Genomic DNA, 22,331 nt, shown 5'->3' with positions numbered 1-22,331 from the left:
GGGCAAATGCCTCGACCTTTGTGAGGTTCCTTTTCCTCACCTGGGAGCAAGGGCTAGTAATGCTCATCTAGCAGGACCAAAGGAGCCACTCAGCTAGTTGCTGGAAGGGGTGGCAGTTTGCATATCTAAATATTAGTTCCACCCCCACCCACAGAAGCTCTGGCTTCAGGTGTCCCAGTAGTCTCCCTGCCCCCTCCTGGACTCCACTGACTCTCTGCAATTCTGTCATTAATATTTCATTTCTTTAGCAAAGGCTTTTTGTTCTGGGGACATGGCTATTCACTCAGAGAAAAGAAACCTCTCCGTGTTCCTTTGTACAAGAGGATTCCTTCAGCCTTTTTTGAGAGCAGTCAAAAGAGAAAAAGGTAACTTGGGACCCAGCCATCAAAAAGGTCTGAGTTCGACTTCTGCCTCTGTCTTGTTCTTCCTGATCTTGTGCAAGTGACCCAAATTCTGCGAACCCCCATCCCCAAAATATGAATAATAAGACCTACAGTTAATGATGTCCTTGCAAAGATTTAATAATAACTGGGAAGTTCCTGGGCCAAATGGGTCCCTCCCTAACAATGTTTTTTTCCTCACCTGACACTATGGGGATCTGGTTTTTGGCTGTACCTGAATTTGTCCACAGGTATGGCTTGTTCTGAACACACACGTGTGCACACACGCACACACCTACACTGGTGGACCAGCAGATGCACTGCAGGAAGCTGGAGCTCTCTTTCCCTCCTCCCTGCCCTGCTCCTGGTGGCTGCAGCTTCTCCACGTTCTGCAGTGCTGGAAAAGGAAATTACAGAACAGATTGCAATTAAGAGGGATTGGGGGGTGGGGGGAGACAGAGGCCCTAAAATGCAGCTTGACTGAGCGCTAAACTGTGTTTTTGCCCCGAGCCAATCAGGAGCCTCTGACAGGAGCCTGTTCCCACTTACAAATCTAATTGCAGGAGGTGTGGCTGTGGTGGCCCTAGGAGCATCAAGAGAAGGGGGCTTCCAGCCCCTCTAGGAGGGCAGCTAGCAGACCGCTGCTTGCTTGTTGCTTTCAAAGTCACAGAGCCACACAGGAAGGGAGGTGGGGAGCAGAGGTCTTGGGGGCCTAGGAAAACCCAGACTCCAGAATTTCAGCCAGTTTATCTTAATAGGTACCAATGCACTGTACATTCATAATCTTCTCTAAGCCTCTTGACAACTACACAAAATGACAATTACTTCATTTTACAAATGTGAAACTGAGGTACAGTGTCCTAATATATGTTAGGTATTACCCTAGGTCTAAGAACTTTATTTACATTATCACTTTTCTTAAACCTGCCTGCTGCCAGTGTAGTGGCGCATGCCTGTGATCCCAGTGACCCAGGAGGCTGAGGCAGGAGGATTGCAAATTCAAGGCCAGTCTCAGCAATTTAGCAAGACACTTATTAATTTAGTGAGACCCTGTCTTAAAACAAATAAACTAACTAAATAAGTAAAAAGGACTGGGAATACAGCTCAGTGTTCAATTCCCAGTACCAAAACAAACAAAAAAATCCAACTCCCTCCTACTATATCCCATTTTACAGATGAAGAGGCACAACTCAAAGAGAGGAAGTAACTTGCCCAAGGTCCCAGAGCTGATTTATAGATAAGCTACGGTTGAACTTGGGTCTCTGTGACTCCAGAGGATACACATTTTAATTGTACTGCACTGTGCCTCCATTAAGTCCTGGGCAGAAATGCCAGATTTATTGAGAAACAAAACAAACCTTAAATCTAAATTTTAGATAAACAATGAGTTTCTTGAGTATTACAACAATATCCCAAATATTGCATGAGATACATTTGAATTAAACTCTATTCATTGTTGATCTGAAATTTGAGCAGAACTGAGTGTCCTGTGATTATCTGGCAACCTTAGACCTTCTTTCTCCTCCTGCCCCTGGCTCCCTTCTCCTATGCCAACAACTTGCCCTTAAAGGTGGGGCCCTTTGGGAGCAGGGGTGCTGCTGTATCTCTAGATTGCTGAAGGGGTAAACAAACCCTTCAGCTGCAGAGGCACAGTCCTGGGTCTCTGTCAACTTTGCTGCCTACTCTGTGACTTTGTTTTTTTTTTAAGAGAATTTTTTTTAATATTTATTTTTTAGTTTTCGGCGGACACAACATCTTTGTATGTGGTGCTGGGGATCGAACCCAGGCCACACGCGTGCCAGGCGAGCGCGCTACCGCTTGAGCCACATCCCAGGCCCTACTCTGTGACTTTGGGTAAGACTTTCCCCTCTTTGAACCCTCTCACAAGACCACCCAATATCTGGTCCTAAGTAACTGCCCACCCTAACTTTCCTAACGTTTTCCCTTTTTCCTGTGTGTGGGGTTGTACCTGTGTGAAATCTATGGGTATTCTGCTGTGAGGACAGAAGACACCCAACACCCGGGACAGGGAGCTCCAGGCAGGCAGTGGTGCTGCTCAGAGGAGACATCTGGTGTGGAGGGATGTGGGGAGGAGGCTGAGCAGGAGAACTTGGGAGGCTGGGAGTGGAGACTGCCAGGAAATAGGCTATTGAGTTGTTTTTTTTTTTTTTTGGTCAGTGGTGGGTTTGGCCTGGGTTGGAGGCCCCCAACACTCCCCTGCACGTAAAGGCTGTGTGAGCTTGGCAAATTCCTTGATTGAGGGAAATGGCTCTGCTTCCTCAACTGCAAAGAGCAACCCATGCTGCCACGATCCATGTACAGTGCCTGGTATGCAGGAGGCCCAAAAAGGGAGCTATCGCTGCTGCTGCTGGGGGCATTAACATCATATTCATCCTTCTGAAATCAGCCCCTCCAGAAAGGCTACCCTCTGCAAGGGCGGGCCAAGCCATCCGGGCCCTCTCCCCGAGCTTCCGCAAAGAGTACACCTCATTCTGGGCTGCCTTCATTTCAGCTGCATTTTATTTGTCGCGTTTTTGACAGACGTCTAAATTATACATTGAGTTTTCCACATGACCAAACACCACGTCCCTTCCTTTGATTATCATTTTCAAAAGGGACTATAAAAAAAGAACCTTTCGATGGATCAGACTGAACCCTGAAACCACATGGAGTGCAGAACTAAAAATAAAAGGAAGTAAGAAGCGGCCCCTGAGAAGGAAAGGAAAGAGAAATCAAAGCACACGGTGATGGGAATCGAGAGACGAGTCCTGGTGAGGGTGGCACGGTGTCACCCTCCAGGCCAGGCCGGATAAGGAGCAGACGACAGTGAGGGTGGGGCACAGAGTGGCACAAAAATAGCCACCACTTTAGTCCGGAGGGGAATAAAGAAATTCATCAAAAGCCAGGGAAGAGAGAAGTGGAGATGGAGGAGGAGGGAGGACAGGGACAGGACTTGTCACCCCCGCAGCTACCCTTGCTGCGGACTTCTCTAACCCTGGCATGGTGCTCACTGCTGGCATAATCGCTGACTTTCAGCTGTGCACCGGCATGTTCCCCAGCTCAGCCCACATCAATGACACCCTTGTTTCCATAGTAACCAAGGGAGAACGAAGGGGAAAGGGTGCATTGCACTGGGCGCAGGGAATCCAGCCAAAAGCAGCCTCAAGGGGTGGGTGGAGAGGAGGGGAGGACTCAGTTTTTCCCACAGCTGATTTGAGCACACACTATGGCCCGCCTGGGCCTTGCCTGCCCTCTGGCCCCAGCCTTCAACCCTGCACATTCAGATGCAGCAACCCAGCAATCCTGCCGAGAGCAAAAGTCTTACTAAGGCTCACTGGGGTGGGGGTGGGAGTGGGGAGAGGGGTATCCCCTTTCTATCTTCAGATTCTGTCTTCTGGTCATGGCCACAGGGGGCAGGGAGGTGGCGCTGGGGAGAGAAAAGGGGACTTTAAAAGCATATTGTTTTTCCAAACGGGAGCTTTCAAACTCTGCATTTTCCAGGCTCCTCTCATCTACCCTCTGAACCTCGGGAGGGTTCAACAGGGCTCACAGGGAAGATGAAAGCATGTGACATCACCATGTGTTTCTAGCTGAAAGCAAATGGGAACATTCACAGAGGCTGTTATCAGAGCAGGGCAAGCGGCTTCTGCCTGCTCTTTGGGTCTGGGGAGCGCTTTTCAGAACAGTTCCTGAAGTTGGTGGTAAGAGACCAGAAACATTTTGCAGACTGTCCACCGCCAGAGTCAAAGTTCCCTATTGAAGTGCTCCAAAACTGCAGACCTCAAAGGAGGGATTTTGCCCTTCAGAGGACATCCCTGGTGTACTATTTGGAAGAAAAAACAACTTTCAAGGGTCGGAGTCACATTTCCAGCCTGCCAGAAGTGGCATTTCCAATTCCTCCTGGTTCTATTTTGCTACTCTTCAAAGTGAGAGAGGAGCTTGGGAGAGCCAGAGAAGTCAGTCCCGGGAGCCGAGGATGCAGGGAAAGCTGGCTCAGTGGTTAAACAACCTCACCTTTTGTTCTGCAAGCCCTTCCAGGTCTTTCCACAGCCACCTCAGGACATCTTTTCCCAGATGTCTTTGTTAATGGCTTTCACTCTAGACAGCCTTTGAAACTGGCCAGGCTTCTGTCTCTCCTGCCTGACTCTTGTCCGGAAAAAGCTGGGTACACAGGGTTGGGGGCTGCAGCGGCCCTTGGCCCTTTTCTGTCTGCTCACGTGCCGTGGTTGTTTTGGAAAGGGCCACCTCCCAGGATGAGAAGGCAGCTGGCCTCCAGGACCCACCAGGCACTGGACAGTCTCTTATTCATTCTCAGAAACCCCTGAGTGGAGGTCCAGAACAGAGTTGAATTCAGGAGTGGGACCGGGCTCTGGCCTGCTTTCTCATGCTGGAAGCGGGGGTTTCCAAAGGCTCAGGGAAACAAGCTCCTTTTGCAACACAGGGCAGGAGAGGCTTCTGCCATTCCTCTCCAATCAATCAGCAGAAGACACATTTTACTGGAGAGGGGCAGGGGAGACCAGCAGCTGGGTGACTGGCTTCCTTGGGCATGACCCTCACCATCACACACCCATGTCCTTCCCAGCAGACCCCTCCACCCATGTGCTTCCCACACCTCGTTGCCAGCACTGTAAAAATTGATCTCTTTGCAAAATTGATCTGCCTGGCTTTTCTCGGTGGAGCAGGTTCATGGTAAAGCTGCATTTATTTTTAAAATCTGATAGCAGCTGCCTATTGTGATCATTTAAACACAGAATTCTTTGAGCTTTAGAAATCCCTTCTATAGGAGGGCCATGGAGAAGCCAGCTAATCTCAGAGTCGGCTGCTCACTGCTCCACTGAACTGGAGAAAGCCTGTTTATGCTAGCCTGAGCCCTTGATGTGAGGGCTTTTTAAGGACCTTGTAATTTTTCTGGAATTAAACCTCCCACCTCTCCTTACATTCCAGATGTCATTACAGTCAAAAGTCATAAGAATTTGCTTCCCTGTGTGGCTGACTTGGGGCGGGGGCTGGGGTATGTTTCTGTAGTGACTTGTCTGCAAGGATTTTTTTTCCTGTCCAAAGGGTGAAGATTACATACAGTTTCCCACCTGCATGACAAGATGGTTTAATCATCTGCTGTCCTTCCCCCTCCCTGATTCAGTCTGCTGGACAGACTGAAGCCCTGGCTCAGTTGGTGATGGCAGAAATCACCAACCAGCACCAGCCAACACTATGCTTCCCGACCACAAGGGTGGGGGTGGGGCGGGGGAAGGACAGGTCAGTAAATAAATTAACTCAGCATAAGCAGCTTCTTCCTTTTTTTCTTATCTTTTTTTTTTTTTTGAAAGAAAAAAAGCCCACTGGAATTGTCTAAACTGCAATGCAATCTCTTGCTCATTTAAAAGATCTCATTTTCTAATCATGTGCTTTGAGACATTTAATACTATTTCAATTATGCAGAGGAAATAATATAATTCCTTTATTTGAAAAATGATACTGAACCTCAGAGATCAGTTAAATCTACTGCTGGGATGGGGATTCTTTTTAAACTGTGTTGTTCCCTCTCTTCAAACAGCTGTAGCTGTACACAGATGGAAAAACATTTGGTCAGAAAGCAGCAAATCAGTGTTTTTCAGGACCCAACTCGGTTCCCGCAGCTCCTCCGTCTCCATTCGTCTAGATTTTATTTCTTCTTTGCATTGACATTTTTGCAGACCCAGTTCATGCCATCCTTTGAGGGAAATAGAGAAAGAGAGTGTTAGTTTCAGGCAAGGCCCGGAAGGCTCCAGCCTCGGGAGGGGAGAGAAGGGAAGGGCAGGGGGCATCTGTCCTCCCTCCAGGGGACTACCAACTCTAGGCTTGCCCCAGGGGCCCACCTGGATGACCAGGGACAGTGACTTCCTGGGGAGGAGCAGGGAGGTCTCTGAGGGCACAGGAGGGAGATGGGAGGGGGAGAACCCAGCATCTGAACTTCAGATGGGTCCTCAGGAACTCCCTCTGAAAAAATAAACACATCTGCCTGGATCCAGGCCTGATTAAGGAGCTATCAGGAAAGATTCCAGCCATTTTTGGCTTTTTCTAAAAGCTGACCTTTGCTAGGGCATTAAATTCAATAAGCCACCCTTCTGGTGCCCCGGTATGTTTACAGTGTGACAGTGTACACTTGGGTTAAATTAAATTTCTTTTTGGAAAAACAAACCCTCTGCAGTATGTGTTCCTAGACACACTCGGGGGCAATGTGCATTTATTTCTCTTCTTGCTGCTCTACAGATAGGCTTAAAAGGGCCTGCTTCTTGTACCTTTAAGCTCTACCAAGCTGAGGGACTAGAGAGAAGGTTTCCTTAAAGGCACACTGACCTTGAAAGTGTCCTCTCTCAGAAGGCTGGAGAGGGACCGAGGTAAACCACACAATGCCTACAGCCACCTGGCAGGCAGCACAATTCCTCATGGATGCCAGGCCTGTCAGACATGACCTCCTTTTCCACCCCCTCTGGAGCCATACCTGGATGCGCTCCCCTTCCCCAGAGGCTCCCTGACCTTCAGGAGTGTGGGGAGGGAGTTCCCTTCCAAGCCCTGAACAAAATCCAAGGCGGCCCCTGCAATGAATCCCCTTCCCCGAATCTGGGTCCCACACATTTGTACTTATCAGGCAGACATGACACCCGGAGCCCGCATTTCCTGTGGCCATGGATCTAACTGCTGAACCTGAACGGCTGAGACAGCTTACAGTAATAAATATCAGCTGACACCCTTGGCCATTCGGAACATTAATCCCATAAACAATACATCACTGCAAAACAACCAGCAGGCATCCTCTCTCCTGGCTAATCTCACTGTCACCTGCGTTTACAGTGATTAAAACTCCAGTTGCCATCAGAACACTTGGGCAGGAGAACCAGATAACATGAGCAAACCTTATGGCCTTTGCCAAGACAAGGCTGGCCAGGGCTGAAAGCCCCAAGGCGGGAGCACCTGGCCACGGTGGGGCAGGTGGAGGAATGCAGAGTGGGCACAAGGCAGACACGTCTCTAATCACAACTGGGTCAGCTGCACACTCTCAAACATGGAGGCCAATTTTAAGACCATTTTATGGAAAGGATTAATTTAAAGAGAAGCATGTTTAATTTTAGTAGCTAATTGGTTTCCAGGAAAAAAAAAAAAAAAGATCACCTGCCAGGAGACAAAAAAAGATTTTACAAATACAAGAGGGATGGATAAGATAACCATCTTCTCTTGCCTCCAAAGCTGAATAGCTCAGCACTTGCGCAGCATTTCCATCTTCAGGAGCCTGCCAAAGGTGCCACCGCAATACCCTCTCCTCTACAGACACTCGCCACATTGGATCAGACCAGCTGCTCTGAGAATCAAGAACAGTGTCCCCACATGATATGAATACCGCTTCATCTTTTTTTTTTTTTTTTAATGGCTGATGAAGGAGGGGGTTTCCTTTATTATAAGTAACTGAACATGAGTGCAAGCAAAGAGATAGGAAAATATTTACTCAGCTGCAGGGACTCAAAAGAGAAGGTAGAGGGTGAGGGAGCCTTGCCCTGGGCATCCGCTGTGGAGGTGGAGTGGGGTTTAAAGGGCGAGCCCTGCTGAGGGGCAGTGTTCTCCAGATGTCTAAGGACCTGCAATGGTGAGGCCTGTGTGGCCTCAGTGTCGCCAACAGAGGGCGCTCTCAAGCCAGCACGCACTGACCTCGGCCCCAGGGCCCCCACTGCTACCCTCTAAAGCTGGAGGAGCGTGGGAAGTACCCAAGTCTTAATGGAGGTAAAGCCCTGTGGCTGCCCTGGGCTTGGGGAGGCCCTTTGATCCAAAGTGTTTGTTAGAGTTGGAGGTGGGAGGTGACAATCAACAATTCAGGTGACAATACCTCATAAATCATATTGGGGCAAGCTTTGTCAAGGAGACCACTGGAAAGGAAAGATAATAGTGTTGTCCAAGATCCCCAAGGGGAGTGTCCACATGGGACTTGCTTGATGTCGTGTCCCCTGAAGCTGGCATGGTGTCTGGCCTACAGTTAACAATTTGTATCTTTTAAATTAATCCTTGTAACAACCCTGTGAAGTAGGTGCTGTTATTATTTCCATACTTCAGATGAGGAAATGAAGACCAGAGTTGTCTGGGGCAGAGGTGAACCGTGAAGCCAGGCAGCCTGGCTCTGGCTGGCCGCATCCCTGCTCTTGAACTTACTAATTCTCTGTGACTATGGGTCAAGGCAAGGGCTCTGCCTCCAGCTTGGCGAGGAGCTGGGCGGCACCCTGAAGGGGAACGGGCAGCTAGTGTTTTCTTCCTCATGGCTTCAGCAGAATACAGAGGCCAGGGGGCCTGAGGACACCCTGTACAACTCTGCTGATGCTCTGAAGGCGCCACAGGCTGTTCCTGGCCACAGAACTCTCAAGACTCCTGGGATGCCAGCATCTAGGCCTGCGGAAGGGGCAGGTGATCCTGGCATATTAATTACCCACCTAGAACATCCCCTCCAGTGGAAACTCCATTTAAAAACAACATAACTGGGCTGGGGATGTGGCTCAAGCGGTAGCGCGCTCGCCTGGCATGCGTGCGGCCCGGGTTCGATCCTCATTAGCACCACATACAAAAAAAAGATGTTGTATCCGCCGATAACTAAAAAATAAATATAAAAAAAAAAAAACCAACATAACTGCAAGCAGAGGAAACTTCTGTTCCTTACATTTTTACTTTTTTTTTTTTTTTGTACCAGGGATTAAACTCAGGGGGACTTGACCACTGAGCTACATCTCCAGCTCTATTTTGTATTTTATTTATTTATTAAAAAAATTTGGGGGGGTTGTTGAGGACCTTTATTTTTATTTGTTTATATGTGGTGCTGAGAATTGAACCCGGTCCCTCACACATGCTAGGCAAGCGCTGTACTACTAAGTCACAACTCCAGCCCTTGTATCTTATTTAGAGACAAGGTCTCATTGAGTTGCTTAGCACCTCTCAGTTGCTGAGGCTGGCTTTGATCCTCCTGTCTCAGCCTCCAGAGACACTAGGATTACAGGCATGTGCCATTGTGCCTGGGCTTCTTACATTTTTAAGCAAATGTCCCACACCACTCCTGCTTTCACCTGGCAAGACTCTTGTTTCTGTAAGACAGATAACTGAGAAAAGATGATTGCTTACTTGAAGTAGGCTTCTCTCTGCCTCCAAAGAAGGAAATGAACTCACAGGTTTGTTTAATGGTTAACCCTTTATTGTTAAAAAAAACTGGTTTGACCAATTTCCTGCACATTTGATCTTCACCATGGGGATATAATCTTTTTGGGGGAGGGGGTTAATGGGGAATAAACACAGGGGCACTCTACAACAGACCTACATTCCCAACCCTTTTATTTATTTACTTTTTTGAGACACCACCTTGCTAAATTGTCAAGGTTGGCCTTGAACTTGTAATCCTCCTGTCTCAGCCTCAGGAGTAGCTGAGATTATAGGTGAGCACCACTGCACCCAATTGGGAGATGATCTTTGGCAAGAATAGTCCATCCTCTCTTTTTCCATTGCATTTTCTCCTGACTAGTTTCTTGCTGAAACTGAATTTAAATTGACTAGCTTGAATTCAATAATTGAAACTAAAGAGAGAGACAGAACCTCAAATACTGAGCCCCAGCCTCATGGAAAGGAAATAAATTTCTCCACGTCACAATATTGTTCTCCACTATAACCACTGGGAGAAATAGAAGGCTGTCTCTAACTATGTGGGTGGAAACCTACTAATCACCAATTCCTGTTTCCCAGGATTTAAGGCACACTGCTTCTTTCTTTCTTTCTTTCTTTTTTAAAAAATATTTATTTTTAAGTTTTAGATAGACACAATATCTTTATTTTATATTTACGCGGTGCTGAGGATTGAACCCAGTGCCTCGTGCATGCTAGGCAAGCACACTGAGCCACAATCCCAGCCCCAAGGCACACTGCTTCTTTCTATGGGAGGGGTGGTCTCTGACTACACTCTTCTTTTTAATTTGATCTCAGTCCAGAGCATCCATCACTGCTGGATGGTTGGAAGGAAGCAGTGGCAGCCATGGTTGGATGGATCTGGTTTTTAAAGCCATGCTGGTTGTGTGGTCACTTTAGTAATTGCTTTAAGATGATGAGGAGCTCAGACCCTTGCTGAGCAATGTAGCCTGTCCCATTGTGCCATCAGGCCCCCAGGGTCAAGGAGCAGCTGGATGCAGCATACATAAAATATTGCTTCCTATTAATATTTTTCTAGTGACAAAGGGCACCACACCAGGGAGGATGCAAAAGCAGATGTCCTGAGCTTGCTTTCTTACTCTACAGAAAGGTTTGAAAATTTAAAAATAAACCTGAGCTCTGATGTACACCTGGAGATGGCAACAACTGATGCCAGGCCTACAAAGAAGTAGTATGTGATTTTTTTAAATATCAAAATTCAGGGTTGGGGTGTAGCTCAGTGGTAGAGCATGTGCATACATGAGGCCCTGGGTTTGATCCTTAGCACCAAAACCAAACAAAACCCATGAAATTCTATTGGCATATTAGGGAAAAGTCTTCTAGATCAAGGAAAAAGAAGCAAAGCCAAGAAACTGGGCTAGTGAAGGACAAGGGCTCATCTGTGGGGCTGACTGAAGCCGTCACACCTCTGCATTCAGACGGCAAGTGACACTTGCTGCAGAAGGGAGGCAGCTGGGAGACTGCTGTCACCTGGATCATCACTCCGCTCAGAGAAAGATGAGGGGAACAGGGGATAGATATAAAATGAAAAGGTGGGAATGAGGGGGTGGTCTGGAAAACAGCATCAGGAGACATTAAATTCTGCTAGCTCAGAGCCATTGGTACAGGACTAAGTGCAATGACTAAGGCTAGAAGCCAGTTTAAGACTGCTGGTCTCTGTCTTGGAAGGAAATCCAAAGCCAGGATAATTTTAATTTCACATGTACATATGCGCACACGTGTGCATACACACACACACACACACACACACACAGTGCTTTATAGAGAAAATACCTTCAAACACCTGAAACTACAATAGCAAGAACAGCTGTGGTTAGGGGTTCAAACTTAGGTCTGCAGGTGGAAGAGGGATGGACTTCTTGATACCTTTTTCCTGGCTCTAAGCCAGATCTTTTTTTTTTTTTTTTTTTAAAGAGAGAGAGAGAGAGAGATAATTTTTTCATGTTTATTTTTTTAGTTTTCGGCGGACACAACATCTTTGTTTGTATGTGGTGCTGAGGATCGAACCCGGGGCCGCACGCATGCCAGGCGAGCCTGCTACCGCTTGAGCCACATCCCCAGCCCCTAAGCCAGATCTTTTGTTCACTATTTTCTAAATATCCATGGGAAAAGAAGAGAACATAGTGCTGGTGTTAAATGCTATATCCTGGGAGAGGCCCTAGCGGCAAGGTGTGGCCTCCAGGGTAGTGAGAGGTGGCTTCTTCCGGGTTTATAAGGGAGTCTGGGAAGGGAGTTTTAGGTTATCCCTTGAGACATTTTTCAGTTCCTCCATTTCCTGCCTTCATCTACTTGACATAACTGGGTCTCTCCTGATCACACCTCTGGACTATGGGCCTCTCAGTAGGACAGAACTTTAAAGATTGATGTTCTCTTCCAGCACCTTGTGCCATTTACCTGTTCTCTGCTCTTGACAGCTTCCCATGAAAACCTGCTTTAATTACATGACGGGCTGGCCTCCTCTCACCATCAATCAGGCAAAGACAGACCTGTTCCAACTGTTCTCAATGCCCTCAAAAGCCAATGTCCCCACCCAGTGTGGGGATGTTGAACAACACATGGTATTACTCACCTTGTAAAGACTACATCTCCTTTGGGAATGTCAGGTGAAACAAGACCCTAAAATCCATCCCAGGAGTCACCAACTTCCGTGATCTCAAATCATGTGTTTAAGTCACTCAACTAATGAGAAGTGATATACTGCTTAGTCCATAGAGGGCTGAGCACACCATCTAGCAGATATGTGCCTGTTCCCCTGACTTGCCCACCTGGGGGTCCTGTCAATTTTTTAGTATGAGACAAATCTCCCAGATACATGTTAATTACACACACACACACACACACACACAAAAAAAAAAAAAAAAAAGCAAACAGAATTGCTGTCTTTTTTTTTCTTTTGTGGTAATGGTTATTGAACCCAGAGATGCTAAACCACTAAGCTACATCCCCAGGCCTTTTTATGTTTTATTCTGAGACAGGGTTTCTATAAGTTTCCTGGGCTGGCCTTGAATTTGCAATCCTCTTGCTTCAGCCTTTTGCTGGGATTACAGGTGTGCACCACCACACCCAGTAAATGCTATCTTTTAACACCTGCAACTTGAACATAAATTCCAGATTTTTGTTTTTTTTAATTTCCTACATTTTTCTTCAGGTTCATTAGGACTGTGATTCCCAAGCCAGGCTTGGTGGCCATTGGCTTGGGAGGCTGAGGCAGGAGGCTCTTGAGTTCAAAGACAGCCTCAGCAACAGCGAAGTGCTAAGCAACTCAGTGAGACCCTGTCTCTAAATAAAATACAAAATAGGGCTGAGGAAGTAGCTCAGTGGTTGAGAGTCCCTGAGTTCAATCCCCAGTACCAAAACAACAACAAAGAGCTGTGGTGCCCAATGTTACCTGACCAACCTACTGAGCATCTGATCATTTCAGTGGCGTTGTCTATTACTGGGGAGGTAGGATAGGGTAAGGAGGACAAAATCGAAATTTATAATATTTTGATAATTATTACACAGTACCTAAGAGTGAATCCCAAACAATTAGATCTTACAGACATTTTTCTAGTGAAGTCTTTAATTTTTAGGAATATTTTAATCCTTATTAATAAAAATCATTAAAGGCCTGTACTTCAATGATGCAATGCTGAAAAGGATTCCATTTAAGTGATTCTTTTAAAAGTGAAAAACCAAGAAACTGGCTGAGTGGACAAGAGCTTAGGTCAGAGGCATTACCTGAGGGAGGGACATGGTCAATCAGTGCCTCATATTGAAGAGTGTTTCCAAAGAAAAAAAATCCATGACCTTTCTCTGGTCCCCAAAGGTTACCATTAAAGGACAATAGACAGCAGATTCCCTTCTTAATTAACATTTTTATTAAATAACCCATTTCAAATAATGGTTAAATTCTCTAAATTTATATCATTCTATTAACCATAATCTAATCTCATTAACCTTGAAATCCCAGTCTTAACTACCCAATTCTATACACCATGGTACTATCTACTAAACTAATTAAGTGACCTTCAAACTATTTCTCCTCCATACAAAATCATTATTTTTTTTGCTCATGGTTCTTTGCTAGATCTCTCTTGAATATCACTTCCTGTGAGCCTGGTTGCCGAAGGCCTCTGATTGGAGAACTTTCTTACCAAAATCAAACTATACATAATAAACTCACTTTATTCAAACTGGTCCATTTTATGTCCCTTCTGTGCAACCCCTGCCCCCACCCTCTCACTGTCTAGTGCTAGCTGCTTCTTTCTTGACCTAAGGATCCTGTAAAGGGGGCTGGGGATATACAGCTCAGGGGCACAGTGCTTGCCTAGCACAGGAGAGGTCCTGGGTTGACCCCTAGCACTGTAAGAAGGAGAAGGAAGAAAAAGGAAGAAGGAAGGAAGGGAGGGAGGGAGGGAGGGAAGAAGGACAAATGGACCCTGTAAAGGGCATGACATGTCTATGGTAGTTCCACAGCCAGGAGCACACAGCTCCATCCTGACTGGAGTGTGGGTGGGGGATGGGACGCAGGAGCTCCCTCTCCCTCTGAGGCAGTGCCCTTGACTTTAATGCCACTGCTGTCAATACTGACTCTAGATCACTCTAGTTCTCCTTTTTACATGCCTAAGGCTGGCTGAAGAAACAGGAGCCTCACTGTTAATTCTGGCTTTGCTATTTCATCCTCTCACCACTCTGGCCAAGAGAAAAGATTACAGAGCTGTAATCTACTTTCTAAAATATATTTCTTTTCTTTAGCCCCATCTTTATAGCCCCCAATCTCAGGATGTTCTCAACTTTCTAATTTTGTGTTCTGAACTATTTAGAGAGGCAGAGTCCTCTTGCTGGACAATTTTCTAGAAATGCAAGAAAGTAGCTACAGGACTGGGCCTCTAGGTTTTCATGACGCCCAGGACTGTTTCAATGAAGGTGCATCCCAGATGACGGCTGCTTTGTTTTTTTTTGTGTGTGGTGCTGGGGATGGAACCCAGGGTCTTGCACGTGCCAGGGAAGTACACTATCACTGAGCTACACCCCCAGCCCTCCCCTCCACTTTTTTAAAAAAACATTTTTAGTTGTAGATGGACACAATACCTTTATTTATTTTTATGTGGTGCTGAGGATCAAAGCCAAACTTGTGCCTCCCAAATATTAGGCAAGTGCTCTACCACTGAGCCATAACCCCAGCCTCCAGCCCTCCCTTTTCAACTTTATATGCTTTATAATCAACAGTGAGAATATATTACTTTCACAATCAGAATCTGGGCAGACAGAAAGAAAATAAGTAAGACTAAACAAAATGAAACAAACAAAAAACGCAACCCAAAATAAAAAAGCCAATTCCCCCAAACCCCACAGAAACCCATAGAGCTCCAGAATCCATTTTGGGGTTGAGGCTAAGGTAATCTCAGACCACTAAAGAGGCCCCCAACACACTCATGTGCATGAAGAGTTTTTGGGGTGCAAGCATGAGTGGCCTGTAGAGGGGCACTTCCTTTGTGTGGAATGGCTTTCCCTCAGGTCTAGGAGCCAAAACATCTTGGCTCTTGTTTGTAAAAAAAAAGGAAACCTGGGTACGGTGGTGCACGCCTATAATCCAGTGGCTCAGGAGGCTGAGGCAGAGAATCTTGTGCAACCCCTGCCCCCATGAGTACCCTTGGCAACTTAGCAAGATTCTAAGCAACTTAGCAAGACCCTGTCTCTAAATAAAATATAAAAAAGAAAGGCTTGGAATGCGTCTCAGTGGTTAGGTGACTCTGGGTTCAATCCTTGGAACAACAACAACAACAAAAAAACCACAATTAACAACAACAACAACAACAACAAAAAAAAAAACCAGGCCGCAAACATGACAGGACTGAGATAATTCTAGGAAGTGATTATCTGCTTAGGATAAAAGCAGCCAGGCCATTTTAAGACAAATTAGTATCAAATGTCTTAGAAGAAGAGAGGGACAAAGAATATTAGAAGGGAAATGGAAAGAGGCCGTAGAACAACGGTTAAGAATCAAATCTCAAGTTTGCACCCCAACATCAAGTTCAGAGAGAAGCAAACTGCTCATGCCATTAGAGACATGTGCCCTATGACAACGAGGGAAGAAGCCCCTCAGCATCCTACAGCAGTAGGGTCCAGTCCCACAGCATTTTGGCATCCTGGCAAGTATACCACATATTTAAAATGAGGCCTGTCAGGGACACTGGGGTTTCAGAACAAGTAGTTGTCCTGGAGGGTGGACTCGAGTGTGTCAACTGATTTAAGGATGCTTAGTATAAAGCCTGAGAGTTGAAACTGTTTATCACTCTTTTTTTTTTTTAATTTTTAATATTTATTTTTTAGTTTTCGGCGGACATAACATCTTTGTTTGTATGTGGTGCTGAGGATCGAACACGGCCGCACGCATGCCAGGCGAGCGTGCTACCGCTTGAGCCACATCCCCAGCCCTGCTTATCACTCTTGCAGGATATAGCCTCCTGGGTGTTCTGCCCTAAATTAATATTAAATGAGGGGGAGCCTGCTTTCCTGCTATACAATTCCTTAGTACAAAGCATGGGGTTTTCATTCTGCAGAAGCAGGAAATAGACACCAAGCCTGAGGACAGGGGAGAGAACCAAGAGAAAAAGCAAAAACACTTCAAGGATGACTAGCCCGACGGCCATCACTATAGGAGGACAGGTTTTCAGCATGTACAATATTAGACACAACACAGAACCCCAATGCAATCATCAAAAAAAAAATTCTAGAGTTAGAAATAATCTTCATAGTCCTGTTCTGGCTGCCCACCCAATGAGGAAAGCTTGTTGCATGTGGGGTGGTTTATCTATGGCTTTCTTGGAACACTTCATGGTTATCTGACTAGTTGCTGGCTAGAAAAGAACCAACCTCCTCCACACCCTTCACATCGTAAAATGGTTCATCTGCTGATCAAAGGGTATTTGTTTCATGTTTTTTTTCTATCTAGGTCACCCCAACCAATGAGACAAACCCCCTTGGTTGGTTGCCATGTTGCCAGGGGACCAAGCCTTCCTGTAGCCTCACCTGAACGCCCTCTCCTGTGAGAGCTGAGCAAGACTGGATCTGCCAGACTCGGTCACGGATGGTGTGCAGGTTCAGTCCTTCCGCAATTTCAGAGGCAGGGGCCGCTGTGAGCAAATCCTGCTTATTAGCAAAGATGAGCACTGGCACACAACTCAGCTTTTCTTCCTCCAGTAATTCAGCTAGTTCCTGGATCATTTTGGGAAGGGAGGAAGAGAGAGAAATGAAATCTATGGTAATTAAGCCTCAGCCTCTAATTGCAAAAAATGAGCCAAAGCTGATCAACTAGCAACTTTCAAGGGCAGTGATTCTCAGGCTTAAGCTAGGAAGGTGTCTCAGCGGATCTCTGGGCCTTAACCCAGGGATTCTGACTTTGGAAAGTCTGACCCAGCACTTGAGAATCTGCATCTTTAACAACCCCCCCAGGTGACTCTGCTATAGGTGAATGATAGATCATACCTTGAGAAACATTATTCAAGGGAGACTATCAGTAGTGGCTAGAGATTTAAAATTTATCCAACTTCTTTTCTGAAGATTGATCCCAGGGTCTTGCATGTGCTAAGCAGGCACTGTACCACTAAGCTATAATCCCAGCCTGCAAACAACTTTTAATGCAGGTATACATATATGAATGCGTGTGTGTGAATTGAAAACTGAAGATGACAAGTAGAGATTATAATTGTTTCATCAATCTCTATCTCCAAAACATGCATGCACATGCATGACACTTCATCAAACCCACATCCTAAGATAACTTTATTGGTCCATCTGGCAAGGTCCCTGGTTTTTAGGTTATAGGCTGTTGTCTAAACTGTGTATTAATTCTGTCTGCAGTAAGTACAATAGAGGGTGTGCAGCTAGTTAAATGAGAGGCCTCACCCTTTCCCCAATAAACCCACATTTTAGCTACTTTAAATGCTTAGGCTTCCAAAAAATACTGGATGGCTCAAAAGGCAGATGAATATATAGGATCCTCTTCACCTCCAAGCTCATGTGTAGCATTGGTTCTCCTGAGTGATGATCCAGAAATCATCAGCGTATAGAAGGGAAATGGGCTGTCTCCAGGAGTCTGGAGAGTTCTCAACAAACTTTCTAAGAAAAAGGAAGACAGGGGCTGGGGCTATAGCTCAGTGGCAGAGCGCCTGCCTTGCACATGTGAGGTACTGGGTTCGATCCTCAGCACCACATAAAAATAAATAAACAAATAAAATAAAGGCATGCTGTCCATCTATAACTACAAAAACATAAAAAAAAGAAAAAAAAAGGAAAAGGAAGATAAATATGGGGACCACTGCCTTTGGAAGTCCACCTGTCATAGTTTAGAACACAGGCCAAAGACAGCAATATCTAAGCACACTTCTCCCAAGAGGTCCGCTCCACCCCTTGCTTCTTTGGTCAGTGAGTCCACTTTGGATAAATGATCTATGCTCTTTTCTTTCTATGTAAAACCATGTTCACAAATCACATCATGTAATCATGTGACATGTAAGCTATATGTGAAGCCATGTTTGGGTTCGAAGTTTATCTTATCTCCTAGCTTGAAAACAAAAGCAGCTTAATTTTGGCTTGTATGTTTCCTTCCATTCTTTTGTATTTGTGAGTTATCCCTGGTAGGTATTAAAAAATGTAAACAGAAGGGCTGGGGATAGAACTCAGTTGGTAGAGTGCTTGTCTCACATGCACAAGGCCCTGGGTTCAATCCCCAGCACCACACACACACACACACACACACAAAAAGTAAACATAAATGCTGAGTGCATTGCTCCTCTGGGTTCATTTCCACATGGCCTGGGAAGAAACTAGAAGACCTTTTGGGCAGGGTGCTAAGTTCCATTTGTTTATATCTTGTATATTCAATTTGATTAAAGCTCAAAGGCTTAAATTAAAAAAAATTGTTTAAAGGACTCTTAATGAATTTCTTTTTAGACAGCTGATATTTCTGCCTGCTTGCCAGAATGACTGTCTTGTTTGAATTATAAAGGTTAAACAAAAAATAACTCCCTTACTCTCCCACATTTACAAAGTGGATTAATGAATACCCAGTTATTTGGGAAATATCTCAACAGAAGAATTATTTACCTGACCCGTCTCTTCAAATCTTTTTCTGTCTGCACTGTCAATTACATATATCTGTAAAGGAAAAGAAGAAGGTTATTTCAGTAAGCAGAGATGAAAAAACATGGGGTAACTTCTACAAAAGGAGCACATGCTCCCCAATCAGCAGTTTACAGAAATCAACTAGCAATTGTCACCTCATCTATGAAAGCAAATTAATCAGATAAGATAATTAATGAATTGAGGATACCCCAAAAGACCTCCAGAAAGGCTCCAAGGTCTAGGAAGTCAGGAAAGCCAAGGGGGATACAAAGAAATACATTTAGTAGGCCTTTGATATGTTACTAGCCATTCTTCCTAGACCTGCTTCTCCTATTAATCTACTGAACAACTGTATGAAATAGATTTCATTATTTTCACTTCAAACATAAAGAAACTTAAGCCCATCCAGGTATGGTGACACATGCCTATAAGCCCAGTGACTCGGGAGACTAAAGCAGGAGGATTGTGATTTTGAGGCCAGCCTCAGCAATTTAGCAAGACCCTTATCAACTTAATGAGATCCTTTCTCAAAACAAAAAAATAAAAAGGGCTATGGGAATGTAGCTCAGAGAAGAAGTGTCCCTGAGTTCAATCTTTAGTACAAAACAAAACAACAACAACAACAACAACAAAAGCAGCCAAGCCAAAAGGAGTTCAGTAACTTTTCCAGGTTACATCTGGCACCTGACAACATTAGGATTCAAACTCAAGCATCCACCTGACAGTGAAGTCCACAGTTGCTTTTAACCATGCTGTGGTGCTGTATTCCAAATTGTCAGAATGGAAGGGATGGTGTTTTAGGCATTTACAATCCTATATTCCTCAAATATCATCACTTGGAAAGCAACACTTATAGAGTTAACTATATGCTGACTTTGGAGACAGAGAGAGAAGACACAGTGATCTCCTCTTATTCTCACTTTTCCCAGGCTGCTCGGAGGTCAGGATTGAAATAGTAAGGCAAAGCCTTTGCCAGAAGAAAGAGAAATCTTGAGATTCATGATAAATTATAAATATCAGCTCCCCCCACCAATGCCAGAACTTTAGTTATTACATAAATATCAACCTATGACAATAAGAGAAATAAGACAAAAAAGAAAGAAAAATTGGGGCTGGGGTTGTGGCTCAGAGGTGGAGTGCTTTCCTAGCATGCGTGAGGCACTGGGTTCAATCCTCAGCACCACATAAAGTAAAATAAAGATATTGTGTTCGCCTATAAGTAAAAAAATAAATATTAAAAAAAAAGATTAAAAGAAATCACCTATAACTATAGCTCCCAACTATTTTAATTTTCTATGGAAGGTTCCCTTCTAATCTTCCTTCATATAAAAATTAAAAAAGAAAATTAGAGATACAATTTTGTAGTTTTTTTTCTAACTAAATGATTAAATGTTTTCCCAGTTGCTAATCTAAAAATTATCAATTTTTCAGACTTTCTTTAAATATAATTTAAAATTATTATTAAACTAATGATATAATAGAAATGCTCTTTTAAAAGAGCATATTCAATTAAAAACAAAAACCAATCTTCCACTCTCACTATTATATGCCTTAAATTACAAAAATTGATATATGGCAATGCACATAGGCATTTTGTATGCAAATCAAATTCTGTGCTACACTGAATTTGGAAAAAAATTCACTCCTTTAGGAAAAAAATTCCTTTCTTAATGCTTTCTCATTTGTTCTCTAATGGTAAATAGTATACCAGGAACCAAGTTCAGTCTTTTTTTTTTCCCAATAATAGCCTAAGTTTCTACTTGGAAAATCACAGGAAAAAGGATGAATATATTTGATTTCAACATATTTTTCTGGCGGCCCATATTATTATTGCTGTTAATATTGCTAACTCAATGTCAATAAACGCATCAATGGATTGTGTATACCAGATACACAAAATTTGATGTTCTGTCTCATAAGCCACTATGCAGAACATGGTGATAGTTTCCTTTATACCAGTGGGGATCATAATTAGTTAATTAACTTATCTATTTATTTTATGGTGCAGGGAACTGAACCTAGGGTCTTGTGTACACTATAGACTCATATTTTATCTTACAATACTGGGGACTGAACCTAGAGATACTCTATTTTGTTTTGAGACAGGGTCTTACTGAATTGTCTGGGCTGGTCTCAGACTTGTGCAAACTTGCAGTCCTCTTGCCTCCACCTCCTGAGTTGCTGGGATTACAGGTGTACTCAACTGTGCTTGATAGTAAATCACATTTTAAAAGAAATGGGCTTAGCATAAACACAGGTGTGGAAAGAAGGACGCAATGGGAGAGGGGACTTCAACACAGAAGACCAACTAGAATTACGTGGAATTGTGGGTGATCTCCACGGAAGCAACACTCAGGAAGATGAGAGGGAGCAAGGAGGGCCATGTAATTGCTGGGAGAGTTTTGGGATCAGAGGACTGTCTAGAGATGGTGTGCAGGTCACTGAGCAAGACAGGAGTGACAAAGCAGGGGACAGATGTGCTGGGAGCCAAGGATCTGAATAAAGGTGTGGGGGGTGGAGCTCATCTGATATGATAAAAAACAGTAGGGAGAGGGAGATGAGAGGGAGTTTCAATGTGGAGAGGATGATCAAATGCTGGAGAGCCCAGGGGCTGAAGGCTAATGAGAAGGCTTTCATTTCCACTCAATAATCATTTGCTATTTATTGCTCTGACATGAAGCTTTTCAGGTAATGTTTCTATTATCAGATTCAAAAGAAGAATTTTCCCAAACTGCACACAAATTCTTCCTCTCATTTAGCATTTTTCTCAAGTAACTTTCATGAAATTCGAAAATCACTAAATAATAATACTAGGTTTAAGTCTATAAAACAATTGCTCCTTTTATTTCTTAAGAAAAGGGCCAAGTGAGGCTAGGCATGATGGCACCACCCTAATCCCAGGGATTCAGGAGGCTGAGGCAGGAGGATTGTGGATTAGAGCAAGATCCTCTCTTCAAAAAAAAAAAAAGGTGGGGGGGGGGGACAAAAGGGCTGGGGATATAGCTCCAGGGCAGGGCTCCCTGGGCTCAACCCTCACAAATGTGCTCTGTTGGTGGCATGCTCTTTTCAGGGTCCTTCTCAGGCTTCACCCACCCCATTTTTTCCACACAGGTATGTTTCCTTCTGAACATCAACTAAAGATGAGGAGAGATATTGTTGCTGTTATTTAACAGAATAGGTACTGGTTAATTTAATCATGCAAAAAAACCCTCCAGAATTAAAAAAAATCTATAAACAAACTTAATTAATAATTTGACTTTATTAATAATTAATAAAAAAATTCTTGGTTTTGAACCAGAAGGTATCAGAGAAAGTTAAACACTCCTCTGACTGGTTTTAAAACAATAAAGACCTTCAAATATCAAATGATAAAACTATTGTAAAGCAAGGTTCCGACCACGCCTTTGAATAATGCTTTAGGCAGTCTTTCACATCTCTTTTGGTGCTCTGAAATTCTCTTTTGGTTGTGGAAGGAAGACCTAAAGGAAGAGGTTTTTCCCTTGATGAAGTTCAGGCAACTCTGGCTCCTGCAGAGATTGAAGGGAGGGTCCTTTGTTTCTCCTCCTGCTTCTGCTCCTCCTCCCTCCTGCTGCCACCTTTTGGTCATTTCATTGCTCCTCAGTATTTCTCCACCGGGAGTAG

The 22,331-nt window shown here is 44.4% G+C and overlaps 1 protein-coding gene across 1 annotated transcript in view; it reads right to left on the bottom strand.

The window, feature by feature from the left end:
• Window positions 1-5,811: 5,811 nt before the first annotated feature.
• Arl3 (ARF like GTPase 3) overlaps window positions 5,812-22,331 on the bottom strand; it is a 40,391-nt gene continuing 23,871 nt past the window's right edge. The window contains exons 4-6 of the mRNA XM_027930107.2: window positions 18,672-18,722; window positions 16,596-16,781; window positions 5,812-6,090 (exon numbers count right to left, since the gene is read on the bottom strand). Of these exons, the coding sequence (XP_027785908.1) occupies window positions 6,043-6,090; window positions 16,596-16,781; window positions 18,672-18,722 (285 nt within the window). The 3' untranslated portion in view covers window positions 5,812-6,042. The remainder of the gene's footprint in view (window positions 6,091-16,595; window positions 16,782-18,671; window positions 18,723-22,331) is intronic.

Source organism: Marmota flaviventris, chromosome 4 (genome assembly GCF_047511675.1).
Source record: "Marmota flaviventris isolate mMarFla1 chromosome 4, mMarFla1.hap1, whole genome shotgun sequence".
Classification (NCBI taxonomy): domain Eukaryota; kingdom Metazoa; phylum Chordata; class Mammalia; order Rodentia; family Sciuridae; genus Marmota; species Marmota flaviventris.
Note: the sequence above shows the minus strand (reverse complement) of the source record. Positions and strands in the feature narration are given on the sequence as shown.